This window comes from Marmota flaviventris, chromosome 1, assembly GCF_047511675.1.
Source record: "Marmota flaviventris isolate mMarFla1 chromosome 1, mMarFla1.hap1, whole genome shotgun sequence".
Taxonomy (NCBI): domain Eukaryota; kingdom Metazoa; phylum Chordata; class Mammalia; order Rodentia; family Sciuridae; genus Marmota; species Marmota flaviventris.
Window position 1 is genome coordinate 57,103,226 of NC_092498.1, and position 16,073 is coordinate 57,119,298.

Consider the following 16,073-nt stretch of genomic DNA (forward strand, 5'->3'; position numbering starts at 1 on the left):
CACAGCTACCCTGCAACCACCCGGTTGCTGCCGCTGGGTGCTGGCGCCCTACCTTCCCACTCTTCTCCCTGCCCGCAGAAACTTCAAAAATCACCGTATTCAGAGACAAGGGTCAGAGATTGAGGCTGCTTCGTTTCCGTTGTCCTTTCTTTTTGTTCTGCTTGTGAGCTTGGCTTTGCCATGGTTAGGATGGAGACTAAGGCTTAAACGCAGGAGGAGGTGGTAACGCAGGCTCAGCCCTAACCTGTCCTCCTGAGCGGTGGGATGCACAGACTGAGCTCCTAGGGCAGACTTGCACTCCTGGGCCCCAGAGGAAGGGACCCTTTTATTGTCTCCTCACATCTTGGCTTTCATAGCCCAACTGGGAATTACCCTCCCTCACAAGCCCAGAGGAGAGACTTGAGCATTGTTTAGAATTAGCTCCGGTAATAAATATCATTAGTCCAGTTACTGATTTAGTGTTGGCCTTCAGGGCTAATTTGAAGAGAAGATCAAGAGCAAGACTCTGTATGGGCTTGCCTGGATGGTCTAGGGCATTCAAAATGTGATTTCACCAGCTAATTTGGAACACAGTCTGCAAACTGCTCTTCCACCACCTCAGGGGACCACAGGAAGGCAGAATTTGCAATGAATAGATACACACTGAAGGGAGGAAACAGGGGAGACTCCAGAAGATGCAAGCACTGGTATCCAGAGTTCTTACTCCTTACCTGAAATCCCTACCTACCTCTCTAGGCAGGGGAACAAAGAAGAAAGGAGGAGGGCCTAGGTGGGTGGGACATGAAGAGATAAATTTCCCAAGATATGTTGGGACCACCGAGTGCTGGCATAGATTTAGATTTTCAAGGAAAGTGTGACTCTACAAATCATTTTTACTCCATCTCTAGGACCCAGACTTCTCTTAACTGAAGTTGGGTTCAATTTATGTACACAGTAGGGTCAAAATCCTGACTACCCATGGCAACCATTGCTATTCATCTAAGAGCCTCTGAGGTACAGGAATGCTTAGGTTGTGGGTAGGAACCTGTCACATGATCTGGGCCTGTGACTGAGTTTAACGGGGTCTCAACCAGAAGCAGATGGCAAAATAGGAGAATTCTAGGAGGCTTAGTAAAGGGGTTGTTACCAAGGTACACAGAGGGGACATGTGAATCTCAGGGGATGTGCAATGCTTCAGGATGTGCTTCAGGATGTGCAATGTTTACCACCCTAGGCCCAGAGAAGCCAGTCGGGGAGCAGTTCCTGAAACCAGAACCCAGGGATGGAGAGTGCTGTATGCAGACAGCTGTCTTATAGGATCTTCAGAAGGCAGAGGGATACACTCAGAAGACAGACAGAGAGACAGCCAGGGGACTGCACTGACTTCACTTTCTCCCTCTTTCTAGGGCTCCCCATTGGTCAACAGAAGATGGAAGGTAAGGAAGCCAGTTGGTACCCTGAGGTCAGCCTCCTGCCACATAGGGCAGGGTAGAGACTGGATCTGAATGAGCAGATCAAGTAGGTATCCAGAACAGAGAACTGTTTGATATCAAGGCTACACTTATTCTCTAGCACTATGCTGGGTGTATCAACTGAGAGAACAGGGAAACATTCATAAGTGTAATAAAGGAATTTATATTTCTGTTGATTACAACAATCTTTGTTTAGGGTCTTTTGTCATTTGCATGGCATACTTATATATTGAGTCCAAAGTCACATGGAACAAACTTGCAAAACTTGTTAAAGACTCAAGAGACTTTCCCCATCTGAAACAGAGACCTGCTCTGGTCTTCAGTCTTGCTGCAGATGCTCTGGTCTTCAGACCCTTGCTCCCTGCAAGGGTCACTGCTGAGATGCCTCCTCTAACTTGAGAAGGGCCCTCTTCAGACTCCCAAGAAACCAGTGACTTGCTAGTATAGAAAACACGGAGATAAGGCTAACCCAGGGAATTGCTGATCTTGTGTGAGGAGGTTTTGACAAAATAGCTAGTAGAAAGACAATAGTGTCCTCAAAAAGGCATACGGACCCAGAATTACAAGGAAGTTTATTTTAAAACAACTGTGAATAGATTGTGAGACAAAGAACAAATCAAACTATTCAAAATAACTCATATCCCACTTGTATCTGCATTTTCCCCTTGTTTATATGCTATTAAGTGGTGTAAGGTGAATTAGATGCTTTGTTTTGTTTTACATAAGTACTTGGTTTGATTTATTTAAATTACTAGTAGTACATTTCTCTGGGAGTTCCTAGTTACTAATCCTTAGTCTCTGGCATCTATTATAGCTGCTAACTAACAGCACCGTCTTGCCACTGGTAGCAATAAATAAAGAAAAGGCACAGTCCAGAGAGGGTCTAACAAGTCCCTCTGGTACTTTTTACCAACAGAGCAAAATAAAAAATAGCTCTTAACAGAGTTGGAAAGTGGAGAAGGGAAATAACAAAGAGGAAAGAAAATGAAGGGGAGGGAAGAGAAAGGAATGATGAAAAAAGCCCTCTGAACAAAATCAGACAGTGCAAATGTACTTACTGTAATGGGCCATTTCCCCAAATGCCCATGTTTCTTTGCTTCCTCCTGAGAACATGGCAGAGAAGCCAAAAGGTCAAGGGCCACCCAAGAAGCAAAATGCCTAGCACGAGTTTCAAAATGTAAATACCTGAAGGTGAGCTTTCTGCATGTGGCTGGGTTGTCATTAATGTCTTCCACAACGAAGGTTATCTGCATGCGGTTCTCCTGGCCCCCAAAGGGTCTGTCCTTCACCAGAACTTCCACAGAAATGGTGGGATTCTGTCTTAATTCACCGGCATCTCGGTCCATCCTCTGGGCTACATGGATTGTACCAGTCACTGAGAAGGTAAAGGTCAGAAGATGACCCTCTGAAGACAAGTGAAGAATAAAGGTGTATGGAGACTAGGAGAACATTGGAGAAGACTACTTTAACACGAGGACTGACTTAAACAGAGAATATTCTCTATTCAAATAGTTTTTAAATAAAACTTATGTAAGTCCCCGTATTAGACATTTATTGGAATATCTAGAATTTTTCAGGGCCCCAGGCTGCAGTCCTTTCCCACAGCTAACAGATTTGGCAAATAGCTGACTCTAGTTTGACCCAGTGGGTTCTCTTATTGAGTAATTTGTATCTGAGAGACATACCTTGGGGAATCAGTGAGGCTGACAGTAGATCTACAGGTAAAAGCCAGAACTCTAGCGGCTGAGGTCTCTGGAGCAGCACTGATTTACACTTTCCTAAGCCCTGTGTCCTGCTTAGTCAACTCCTTTTTCTGAAATACCCAGTATCTCTTTTCTTTTTCCTTTTTTCTATTAACTGGGGATTAACCACTGAGATACATCCCAATTCTTTAATTTTTTTTTTATTTTGAGACTTGATAAGGGTCTTGCTAAGTTGCTGAGGGTCTCACCAAGTTTCTGAGGTTGCTCTCAAACTTGCCATCCTCCAGCCTCAGTTGCCTGAGTCACTGGGATTACAAGCGCACACCACCATATCCTGGCTCCCAGTATCCTTTCCATTGACTTCCCTACCGTTTTTCTTTTCTCATGCTTAGTTTAGTTTGCCTTAGTTTCTGTTACTTGCAACTAGAGTACTTGGTTTGATTTATTTAAATTACTAGCAGTACAAAAACAAAACAAACCCCCAAATGTATGCTGGTTAAAAGTTCAATTTTGCAATACTTTTTAGAACAGAATTCTTTTGGGGGGAGGAGTTCCAGGGATTGAACCCAGGGACACTTAACCACTGAGACACATCCATAACCCTTTTTATATTTTATTTAGAAACAGGGTCTCTTTGAGTTGCTTAGCACCTTGCTAAGTTGCTGAAGCTGGCTTTGAATTTGCAATCCTTCTGCCCCAGCCTCCCTAGATGCTGGGATGACAGATGTGCGCCACCACGCCAGGGAGAACAGAATTCTTGACCATGATTGTCCTTCCTCATACTGTTAGCTGAGTGAGGTCCTCAATTCCAGGGCGGTTCAGCCCAGGGATTACCTTTGCCTGCCCACCCTGGGAATAGGTGTACCTTGCCCTAAAGCTTATGGGGTCAACAATGCATTGTTTTTCTGGGATTGTTCAAGGCGCGTCTCCATAAATCATTATGTCAAGTGAAATACTTTGGGGAAATGTGCTCTGGATTTATGGAGGTGGTATAATCCACTAGTGACTCAGAGGTCAGGCTCTGGGGTCAGCTGGCTTGGACTGGTATTCTGCTTCATGACCTATGAGCAGTAAGACCTTGGACAAGTCACTTTACCTGTGCAGACCTCTCCCTAAGCCTCAGTTTCTCCTTCAGTAAAGTGTGAATTATGAAACTTTATTGGGTTGTGTTGAGTATTTGGGGTGGAATGCATATAGAGCACTCAGCATAATGCCTAATATATATGAAGTCTCCAGTGAAGGTGGCATTTACAGAAAGGAGAAACTCTCTTTCTCTGCACTAAGAAACTCAGATTGGAAAATAACTCCCAGCAGTCCAGCAGATTGATCAAGAGAGACACTATTCAATATATTACCACTAACTACGTGTAGCTATTTACCACTTGACGTAGGGCTAGTCCTCACTGAGATGTGCTTGAAGTATACAACAAGCTTTCAAGAATTGGTACCAAAGAAAATTATCTAAAATAGCTCATTAATATCTTCTCAATATTGATTACATGTTGAAATGATAATATTGTGGATCTACTGAATTAAATAAAAATGCCATATTTAAAATTAACTTCACTTGCTTCTTTTTACTTTTTAACACTGTAGTTATAGAGATTTTTGAAATTACACATATTTTTAAAAATATTTTTTAGTTGTTGATGTACCTTTATTTTTTATGTATTTATATGTGGTGCTGAGGATCGAACCCAGTGCCTCACACATGCTAGGCAAATGCTCTGCCACTGAATCATAACCCCAGCCCCAAAATTACATATTTGATTTCATCCTATTTCAACACTGTACAGATTCACTCCTCCAAAGACTTCGGGGTACCTCAGGGTAGGTAACTCATGTATCCTCACATATCCACCTTCGTCAATCTGATGGGGCTTGGTGCACACTACCCCACAATATAGCTCTTTGGCATCTGAGAAAACACCAGGAGTCAGAAGGCCTCTCTAACCCCCTCCTACCTTCCCCCTGAAGTAGGCCATAAGAGAGTTTTCTGACTATCCTCAGAAGTGGTCATAAGAGCTGGGTATGGTGGTGCACGCCTGTAATCCTAGCAGCTTGGGAGGCTGAGGCAGGAGGATTGTGAGTTGAAAGTAGCCTCAGCAATTTAACAAGGTCTTAAGTAACTTAAGTAAAATATAAAAAAGGGCTGGGCATGTGGCTCAGTAGTTAAGCACCCCTGGGTTCAATCCTGGGTACAAACAAACAAAAAAAAGCAGTCATAAGACCTTCATTCCAGATACTCTACCCGTGCCCAGAGAAAAGAAGCACCCTTATACTGGAAGACACAGAAAGGTCAAGAAGGCTCTGAACCCAAGCCTTGCTCAGACCCCTCTGGCTTATTGTCATTAGATCCACACCTTTGCCCTCTTGCCCTAATTCACAACTGTTTGCTTCTTCATCAAACTTTGCACACAAATACAGTTTTCCCCGTATCTTTGAGTCTTCGTTTCTGAAAGTTCCTGAATTATACTAAACTCACATTAAATAAATGTGTATGCCTTTTTTCCTTGTTAATCTGCCTTGTATAGGTATAGACAGATTATATGGGTATCAATCATGAATCTACTGATGGGTGAAAAAAGAAATCTCCTCACCCCTACAAAGGCAAAGGATGATGTAGCTGTCACCACTGGGTCCTATTTGGTTTCCACAACTCCTGTGTCAGCTGCTTTTAAGACCTTTATTCCTTGGTCCCTAAGGAGGACACTAGACAAAAAGGCATGCCCCAGGCCAGAAGACAGAGAAAATATTGTAAGACCATCCAGAGGACGGAATTAGAGGATGCCCTTAGGGACAGTTGTTTGTGACTCACACTGGTTTATCACAAAGTAGTTGCCAACAGTAGTCATGCTGTAGAGAAGGTGGCCGGAAGAGCCTTCGTCATCAGGATCCTCAGCTGTGATATTGGCCACGATGGTTCCTACACTCAGTTCCTCCGGAATCGAGTACACTCTTGTTGGGCTAGAACAGAAATACAGCAGACACAGCTGATCTGCAGGGCATGGGAGGGTGCTGTTTGGGTGGTGGGTATTTTGGTTCATGCTAAATATAGCACCACGCTGTTGAAGTTGCATCCACGCGCTTGGAGAGAGAACACAGCACTGCAAGGAGCCGGTGACTGGCTTTTGTATTTCCAAAGATCACATCCCTGAGGATGCAAAGAAAGCGCCACACTGTTATTGCAACAATTTACACAGGCCACAGTCTCTGACTCGACACATGCCTGCCTGATGCCATTTCAGATCAGCCGTGGCATTAACATCTTTTAAAATAGAGACACTCAGCCCATCCAGCCATCTTCACCATCTTCTCTCCTCCCAATTTTTTTTTATATTTATATTTTAGGTGTAGATGGACACAACACAATGCCTTTATTTTTATGTGGTGCTGAGGATTGAACCCGGGTCCCGCCCATGCTAGGCAAGCGCTCTACCGCTGAGCCACAACCCCATCCCCCTCCCAATTTTTGTGCAGAATTTGCCTGAAATTCTTTTAAAAATCCATCTGAACACAACATCTAGTACTGCTGGTTTCCTTCCTTGTGTCTGACTCCCACCCTGTGGAGGCCACCAGAAGCTGGAAAATTGTAAGGCTTCTGTTCTAGCACCTTTGCTCACTTTTTTCTTCCTTGTCTTTTTTTTTCTTTTCTTTCTTTCTTTTTTTTTGGGGGGGGCCTGAGGATGTAGAATTTACACTTCTTTCCAAGTTGCATTAATCGTGAGGTCAAATCTCTGAACTGAAAAGTAAGTCCCCCTGGCAGGATATAAGTTCAGAGCACTGTTCTCCAACGGTCACTTCTTAAAAGATAACCCCAAATCGCCAACTTACCCGTCTTCCTCAGACCTCCAATGCCATCGTAAAGGGCCGGCAATAAGAAACATAGGTTGGGGCTGGGGGTGTGGCTCAGTGGTGGAGCGCTTGCCTAGCGTGTGTGAGGCACTGGGTTCGATTCTCAGCACCACATATAAGCAATTAAATAAATAAATAAGGTCCATCAACAAATAAAAATATTTTTTAAAAAAAGAAAGAAACACAGGTTGGAAGTTTTAACTATATAATTGAGGCAAACTGAGTAGTTTTGAAGGCACCAAGGGGGCTTGTTGTTTAAAACAACTGCAGAAAGTTCCCTTACAGAGGGAAAAACATTTCAGTGGGGCAAAGGGTCACCTCTGATTTCCCAGTTTCCCGTGTTGGCGTGTTGCCACCTGGGCTCTTCTTTACCTCAGATCTAAGTGACTGCATTCATGTCGGAGTCAGAATGTTTCTGCAGACCCACCTCACCATTCCCATCAAGGAGGTAGAGCCAGAGGAAGGAGATTACAAGGGGAACAGGGGCAGGCAGAGCAAGGCCAACCCAGGCACTCACACAGTCCTTCCCCACCAGGGGCCTCCCTGGGTCCTGGGTCCCCACCCTCCTCCGTGAGGGAGCCTCCTGTGGGTGCACCCCATCATCCATGGTCTGGGTTTCCCTGCCCGGTGTCCCCTGAGCAGACCCATTAATTAGTCTTCTCACTTACCTGCCACACATCCCTTCTCAGGGACATCTGTGACACAGACCACAGATGGGTCCAAAAATAGGCAAAGTGGGTAAGGCTGGGGAAGCTGGGGTGGGGGCAGGAACCAAAATCAGAGGACAGAGGCAGTCACCCTATCTCCTGTGGCCAACTGAGCCCTCTGTCCATTCAGTGACAACACTGTTTTCCCCCTGGGATGCTCTTTCTTTTGTCACTGAGTAGTTCTGTTAATTTCTCACAAAGGGATCACTAAGACTCCTTGACACCTAGACTCACCCTGCTTCCCAGGCCACTCCCAGGACCAGCAGAGCCAGGGCCAACAGGGACTTCATTAGGATGCAGAGTCCAGGCTCAGCCACCCCAGACTGCTGAAGGACTATTGGAATGTTCACAGAATGTCCAGGGGATAGGCATGCACTTTACAGTTTGAGAAGGACCTCTATTATTAGGTGTTGCCAGAGCTGATCACCACAGGGTCTTCGCCTGTCCCAGGACATAGAGAAGACACCTTGGAGGAAAACTCCCTTCCCCCACCCTCTGCCCTTCCTTTAGGCAGTGGTTCTCACTTGGTGACGGGGGTTCTATCTGGACTCATTTGGGGTTGTCACAACTTGGGGAGGGAGCTACTCTGGATAGCTAAAGGGTAAGAGCCAGATTCTGCGAAACATTCTACAGTACATAGGACAGGCCTGCCTTAAAGAGGTATCTGGCTCTGAATGCCGGTGGCACACTGTTAAATCCCACTTGGAAGGTCCCTCTGGTTCATGCTGGGAGAGCAGGCCCTGTGAAGGGGCTGGTTAGGCTACAAATGATGGTTCCTCAGGTCAAACGGCCTCTCCTCAGCTGCCCTGATCGTCAGTTTGAAAGAAGACAAAAATCTTTGATCTATTTGATTTGGGATCCAAGATCCAGCTCCATTCAAAATATCATTCAACATCAAGGCCTGGGAAGGTTCAGATCTATACAAAGCGGACTGGTAAAGCTCTGGTACCAATTACATTCTCATACCCTCTTCCCCATAACCCCTGATCACTAGAGCCTGGGCAAGGGGTAGGCAGGTACCTGTGGTCACAGTGACAGGAAAGGGTGGGAATTCTGGGTGACACAGGATGGCTTCATCCCTATGAATCAGTACTCATTAAGTGCTTGAAGTGTTCATGGCATGGCCAGGCACCGGGTAAAAGAAGACCCAGAGTAAATATGAAAGAAATGTGTTTGGGGGTTGGGAGCAGGGGTAAGGCAAGGGAGACCTACCTGCTGATACCTAAAATAAAGCACTCTGCAAAAATAGCAAGCACTGAGCACCTGTAAAGAGTAAATATGTCAGGTACTTTTATAATAAAGCTCTCAACTTTAATAATGACAGGCTTCTGGAGTACACATCATGAGTCCACAAAGCATTTAGACATTTGTCACTACACAGGGATGAAACGGTGAGACATTTTCAACAACAGAAACAGCACTTGCTTTCGATGCAATTAATAAATTGCAGGCGCTTAACAAATAGGGAAGGTAGAAGGGCAGTTTCTACGTTTTATGTCTCTGTGTCACATTCAAACTCAATGTACTTGAGTCAGTTGGAAGATTTAGCTTTATTAATCCTGAATTAAATGATTTATGGTCAGTGCTAGCTATAGTTTGGGAGGACAGAAAAATCAGAAGTCCAAGGGAATCCTCTAAGCCCCTAGGTCAGCACTTAGTCCAACACCACGCAGATCCTTTGACATGTGGATGGCTTAAAGATGAAGTAGCTTATAATTGAACATCCTGGGCAGAGCTGGGCAGTGATCTGGCCCATACCCTTTTTTTGGAGGGCAGGCTCCTAGAGACTCACCCTCCACTGACCACTGAAATAAAGGGGACTAATTAAAGAAAATTACAGAATCCCACAGCTAATAATAGTCTCCACCCAGGGATGGAACCTAATAGGTTCATCTCTCAAACCACATACAAGAACCATGGAGATTCAGGTTGACCTCGGGGGTTGGGGTGGGGGGGGGGCAGCAAACCAGCCAAGGTCAATTTCTCTCCCTGCTAAGGCCAATTGCTGCATTTTAGAAGACAAAGTACAAATCAGATGATTTACAAACTCTGCCCCTGAGGAGAACTTATTTTCCCTTTTGAAATCCTATTAATCTGCTTCTCCATCTCATAGACTCGACACCTGGGGATGGCACCAAAGAATGCAATGACGCCAGGCACAGTGGCACACATCTGTTGTAATCCCAGCGGCTTGGGAGGCTGAAACAGGAGGATCATGAGTTGAAAGCCAGCCTCAGCAAAAGCAAGATGTTGAGCAACTCAGTGAGACCCTGTATCTAAATAAAAGAAAAAATAGGGCTGGGGATTTGGCTTAGTGGTCGAGTGTTCCTGAGTTCAATCCTCCGTAATAACAACAAAAGAGAATGCAGTGGTTCTAGCTCCACAGCCTTCACCTTCCTCCTGGGGTTACTGAGGAATCCACAGAACTATGTTGGCCAGTATCTTAGCCTGAGGCCCAGCTGGGATGTCACAGCTACTTAAGCACTGACTTGGTGTGTGCATCTGGAACAACCCATCAGTGGAAAGAAATGCAGTGTGCTTTCCTGAGCCTGACCCAGCAACAGGCACCGATGAGAAGCATTATGTGGGAAGCATTATTGTCTGCTGCTGTCACCTCCATGTTGACCCCCAGACACTGGGCTGTGGACTGTGGTTCATATCCAGAAGGTTCACAATTGTGGTGTGTTTACAAAGTGGCACTGGCTTAGCCTGGGAATGTAGTAATCTCAATACCTCCCAATCTTAGAATATTTTTGTAAGCACTCTACCTGGCTTTTAAAAACATACTTTTATTTAATTTTATTTGAAATTGACAAATACTACGTGTATCCTAATCACTTTTTGTTGGTAGAGTATCCTGTGCTGAATTATTCTCAGCCATTCATGCAGTTAATATGCAGGCAGGTGATTTTTCCATTTTCCTTATAGATTGCTTCTGTGCCCATCTCGGGTACTGGGGCAGGCAGACTCTCTATAATTAAAAAGCCAGACTCCAAGCCCCATCTTCCCCTCCTGCATCCCCAACTGCCACAGGCTAGGCTTCCAGCTCTGGGCCTGGAATGGTACCAGACCCACTGCCACAGGCTGCCCTGTTGGAAGTGCCTACTTGCCCCACCTTGCCTGTGGACACAGCCAGAAGTCTTTCTGGATTCACCAGGGCAGGAAGAAACTTTGAGTGCCTTAGGCACTGAGGACACACTCTAAGAGTAGGCTTTATGGAGTCCTGACTGATGATATATGCTCCAGGATTCTGCCATTATTAACATGAAACACTTATTGTATAAGTTATCTGCCTTATATTGATCTTCTACATGTGCACAGTGACAAGCCACAAACTAGTCATTGCATCCAGCCCCTAATCCTCTCCCTATCATGTCCACAGTCCCACGGTACGTGTGAGTGTGGGATACTGAAGGCACAGGGAGCCACAGTGGAGAATGGAAGTCCAGATGCCCAGATAAAAGACACTGAAGATCTTGTGCCTCTTGTCTCTCCTTGAGGCCAGAGCAAAGGGCATCTCTCTGTCTTGTGATAAATATGTCCAAGGAGGCTTGAAAGTCAGTGCCTGTTGCCCAGAGAGCCCTGCATACCCTCAGGCCTACCTGGTAAAGCGAGGGATCTCATCATTGATGTTCACTATGGTCAGCCGGAGCATCGTGGAGGCTTTGAGGCCTCCGCTATCCCTCACTTCCACAATGAGGTGGCAGCTGTGGGGGAAACCGTGCAAGTAAGAGAGGCAAGCTTTTCTGACATTATAACAAAGAGGGGTGGAAGAGAATGGAATGGGAGGAGTGAGGCAAGAATCTGTCCCCTTTCTGGCCACCCCCTCCTTATGCCCTTGCAGCCATTAGACCTGCTATGCTGGCCTTCTCTACCCGGCTCTGAAAGCCCACTCCCCCATTTCTACTTCTGTGGTTGTTCTTCACAGCCACCACCTCTAGGATGAACATCTGCTCAAGCCAGCCAAGCTGGGCCCTCAGTCTCCTGGTTCCTCTCACTGTCCCTGCCAAGTGTCTATCCTGCTTGAGAGGAACCAGGCCCCCATGGCATAAGTAATACCTTAGTTCTCACGATAGGTGCAAGGCCAGGAGCCTTACCTGGCTCACCTAAGGCCATGGTTATCATTCTGAAGCCCAGCCTCTCCTCTGAGCCTGCTCCTCCCATCCTGTGGTCCTCCTGCTCTCCAGTCCCTTCCTGGACAGCTGCCTCTCAAATGACACTGGATTCTGAGCATCCCCCTGATGTGTGGGCGCCCATACCATCATTCTTCCTGTCTGGAGAGGATGGTTCTGGACAGGCAAGACACCTTCCAGGCAATCTCCTCATCGGCTCTTCCTTGGGTTCAATGTCCACGGAACTCACAGTGAAGCAGCAGCCTGCTCAGGGTCCAGGCTGCCTTTAGGTAGCACATGGCTGCTTCCTCACTTTGTCTTTGCCCCTCAGCTAAACCACACTTGAAGGAAGGTCATTGGCGTGCTACCTGTTGTGTCCTGCTTCGAAGTCCAACTCCGTCGTGGAGAAGATGGTGCCGTTAGCAGACATTCCAAAGTTATTTGAGGAAGAAATCAGGAAATACTAAAAAATGAGGGGGAAAGTAGAATTAAACCAGCACATGGGTACACCTTTCTTCGGATGGGTTTGTTTGGTTCCCAGTTCCCATTTTATATTCTTGGCCCTTGGAACATTTTTGATGAGTCAGGATGAGCCCAAACGGGCAGTTCTCAGACTTGGCTGCTGAACATAAGGGCGTCCAGATTTGCTGGCCTGAGCCTCTGGCTCTAACTGACCACACCCTGAGAGGCTGGTCATTGGAACCTGCAAGGATACAAAGGGCCCTGGCTTGGCAGGCTCTGCTGAGTCCAGTCCCCTTATCCCCATGATTATATTCTCACTTCTGCTTCCAGACAATGCCTGGCTTTGATTCTGTCTTTAACCAACACTGTCTAAGAATACCTACCATCCATTAAATAACAGGACTATGCCAAAGTAAATAAGATCTTCTCTCCTAAAAGACCTTGTGGTATAAAAGGGTACAAAAATATACACAAGCAGCAGTCGTTGAAATGATGACGGAGACAGGGAAAAGACGAGTGAGACCTGAGAAAGAAATTGAGCAGTGCTTAGAGCCCAGATTGGAGCCCAGGTTAGGGCTATAAAAGAACTATTTTTAAATCTCAATCTGGTGGCCTTGTGACTTCATTCTGGTGAAGTCCTTGTCACATCTGTAGGTAGTGAGAACCTTTGTCAACCATGGCCCCCAGAGTCCAGGCAGCTCTCCTGATAATTCCCTGCTCAGAACCCTTTGGTCTGATGGAAACACACGAGCTCATGTGCACAAGGGCAATCCCAAATCCCACAGGAGGACCATGGCTGTGCTACCCTTGGGTGCTCATCGAGATTGCTTCCTTGCCCAGACAGTGGAGTCAAGGAAAGAGGGAAAGGGCCGGACCAGAAGAGCTGGGTGCAAATTCTGGGACAAGTCCCTTCCTTGCTGTAACTCAAGGATGATACCACCAATTGCTCCTCTGTGTTCCCAGCAGGATTAAATGAGGTTGTGCACTATAAAATATAAAGGGCTGCAGCAACATTTGAGACTTACATGTTTATATCCATTTGTTCCAAAGGGCTTTAAGGTTAGAAAGATTCATTAATTCCTGCTAGGATGAGGAATGATCTATCCTCAAGGCCTTAGATCTCTGGAACAGATAATCAGTGGAGGTTTTGTAACCAGAGCCATAGCCCCTGAAGTCTAGAATCAAAGGAAATACTGGCCAAGGTTTCCAACCCAACGATTTTCTGTGTGATTGCTGCTGAGCTCCCAGTATGAGAAGAGAGAACACAGAAAATAGATTAAAAGTCTCCTTTGGGGCCGGTATAAGGCTTTTAAACCATCTTTTAAAAGTATTTACTTTCTGTTTATTATTTCATAATCTCTTTCTAGTAATAATGAAGATACTTTTTAATACAAAGATTGGGAAAGATGGAAAAGTATCTAAAAGACTAAATATAAGTCATTTATAAAATCTCAGCATTTTGATGAATAATCTTTCATTCTTTTCTGTGCAAACATAGTCACTCCAAAATCTTGAGGTGATGTTCTAATCAAAATGGCAATATCTTTCTCTTTGCATTGATGTATCAAGCATCTCCTCCTATGCCTGAGACTTATTTTATAACTTAATGATGGCATAGAAATGTCCTATAAGGGTTTATTTTACTAAGACTTTCTAGCTGGTCATTTAGATGTTTCCTGCCTGTTTTTATGAGGAAACATTTGGGCAATACCAAGGAAAATTCATTTCCCCCAAACTCTCAGATAATATAAACCCCTTGGCTGCCCTCTGTTGCAGCCCAAGGTCCCCACCAACTGCCCAGTTCTCTCTCTGGGCAGCTATTCCTGGGTCTGCAGCTGTCCACATGCAGAACAGTTCTGTGTCTTTGAGCTGAGCCTTCTCTACAGAGAATCCTCACATATTCACAAATTAGAGGCTCCAGTTCATTGCGATTGAAGGACAAAGTTTTAGAGGCCATTTACTATAGGGGTACCATTTACCATATGCACCTGAATCAGATGTCTTTCCACATATATTTCACATGCTCTAAAAGATGAGTTGGTGCCAGCAGTGAACGGTCTTGGGATACAGAGATGACAGACAGGCCTTTATGGTCAACTGAGGGAATATAATAGATGTGGGAGAGAGACTCCAAGATAGATAAATATAGGATATGATGGGAATAGAGGAAAAGGTCTCAGAGTCATCTGAAGTAAGGGTCACAAATTGGGGCAGTGAAGCCAGATTTAAAGACAGGCAGTTAGTGTAGTTAGGTAAATGGGGTCAGATACTGAGTCCAATAAAGAAAATAGAGACCATATTGGAAAGTGGAGTCTGATCTGAGCCTGGGAAATCCAGAACAACAACTGGGGAAATTGAAATGTTAATGTCCCCAAGGCCCCCTGGACTGTCCTAAAGAACTCTTAATGAAGTAGCTCCCAGCAAGACTGGGAGATGCTAATCAAACCACCCTAGGCCCTTCCTGCCCAGAGCTCTCCTCCCAGCCCCATCAGTCCTCCTGTTTCCCACCTTTTGGCCCTCCCACCTGCATCCCCACCACGTGTAGGATAGTGGGAAATAAAGGACTGGAATGTGGGAGGACAAAAGAAAACCTTAGATATAAAAAAGGGAAGACCTCCCCTTTCTAAGGATTTCACCTTTCGGGTCCCCTTCTTCCTCCAGGGGGATGTCTGTTCTGCTGTCCTATAATAAAGCCTTTCCCTTTCCACTCTACACTTGCCTCCAGGTGATTCTCTGGTGTGATACTTCAGCATTTGGGGAAGCAAGGACTCTTCACGGTAAACAGCGGTGACAGTAGTAAGGTAAATTCAGTGATGCTGGAGCCAGACTTCCTGGATTGAATCCTGGTTCCACCGTTTTACAGCTCTGTGGGTTTGTGTTAAGAGTAATGTCCTAGAGCCTGCCCCAGGTAAACTGCTAGAACAGTGCTTGGCAAGTGGTACCCACAGCAAACATTAACTACAGCTGTCCCAGGTGAGGTGAAGTTCTCTGCAGAAGCTGCCTCTGCACTGAAGAGCCTGAAGACTGACCTCGGTGCACCAGGACTTCATGACTGGAGAGACAGAATGTTGCAGACCAAGAGCCAAAGGCCAAAGTTATCTTGGGTTACCTTTAGTCCCTTTTTTTTTTTTTTTTTTTTTGGGTGGTGGGGATTGAACCTGAGGTGTTTATCCCCTAAACCAAATCCTCAGCCCCTTTTCATTTTTTTTCTATTGAGACAGGTTTTCACTAAGTTGCTTGGGTCTCGCTATGTTGCTGAGGCTGGCCTCAAACTTGCTATCCTCCTGCCTCAGTTTCCTAAGTCAGTGGGATTCCAGGGATGTGCCACTACATTCAGCCTTTAGTCCCTTTTAATAGCCATTCACTATCAACCTCTATATCTGAGTTAGCATTCTCGTGACTACTTGATAAAACTCCTGGCCTCCACCAACCCTAAAGCCAAGAATGCCATAACATCCAAATCCTGTAAAAGATTTTCCCTCCTCCTTAAAGAGGACATCTGAATCTTATGAAAGATCTCCCTGCCTCTTTGTAGTCCCTTGATGATCCCACCTACTTTCTTTTGTGATTATAAATTGAGTAACTTCTTCTGCAGAAGAACCATATCATTCCGGCTAGGTTGAGTCTGTGTCCCCGAGTTGAATCAGTGTTCCTGATCCAAGGTCACTCCTATATGACTCAGAATAAATTATTTTCTTATTTCCTTAAAGCAGAGTTATTTTCTGTTAACACTCATTAGAAGGTTAAAATCCTGGGTTGGGGATGTAGCTTAGTGGTAGAGCC

General features: G+C 45.4%; 1 protein-coding gene across 1 annotated transcript in view; it reads right to left on the reverse strand.

Moving 5' to 3' along the window:
• Cdhr3 (cadherin related family member 3) overlaps positions 1-16,073 on the reverse strand; it is a 64,285-nt gene that overhangs the window by 22,296 nt on the left and 25,916 nt on the right. The window contains 4 exon segments of the mRNA XM_027926295.3: positions 2,637-2,826; positions 5,973-6,121; positions 11,319-11,423; positions 12,197-12,291. Of these exon segments, the coding sequence (XP_027782096.3) occupies positions 2,637-2,826; positions 5,973-6,121; positions 11,319-11,423; positions 12,197-12,291 (539 nt within the window).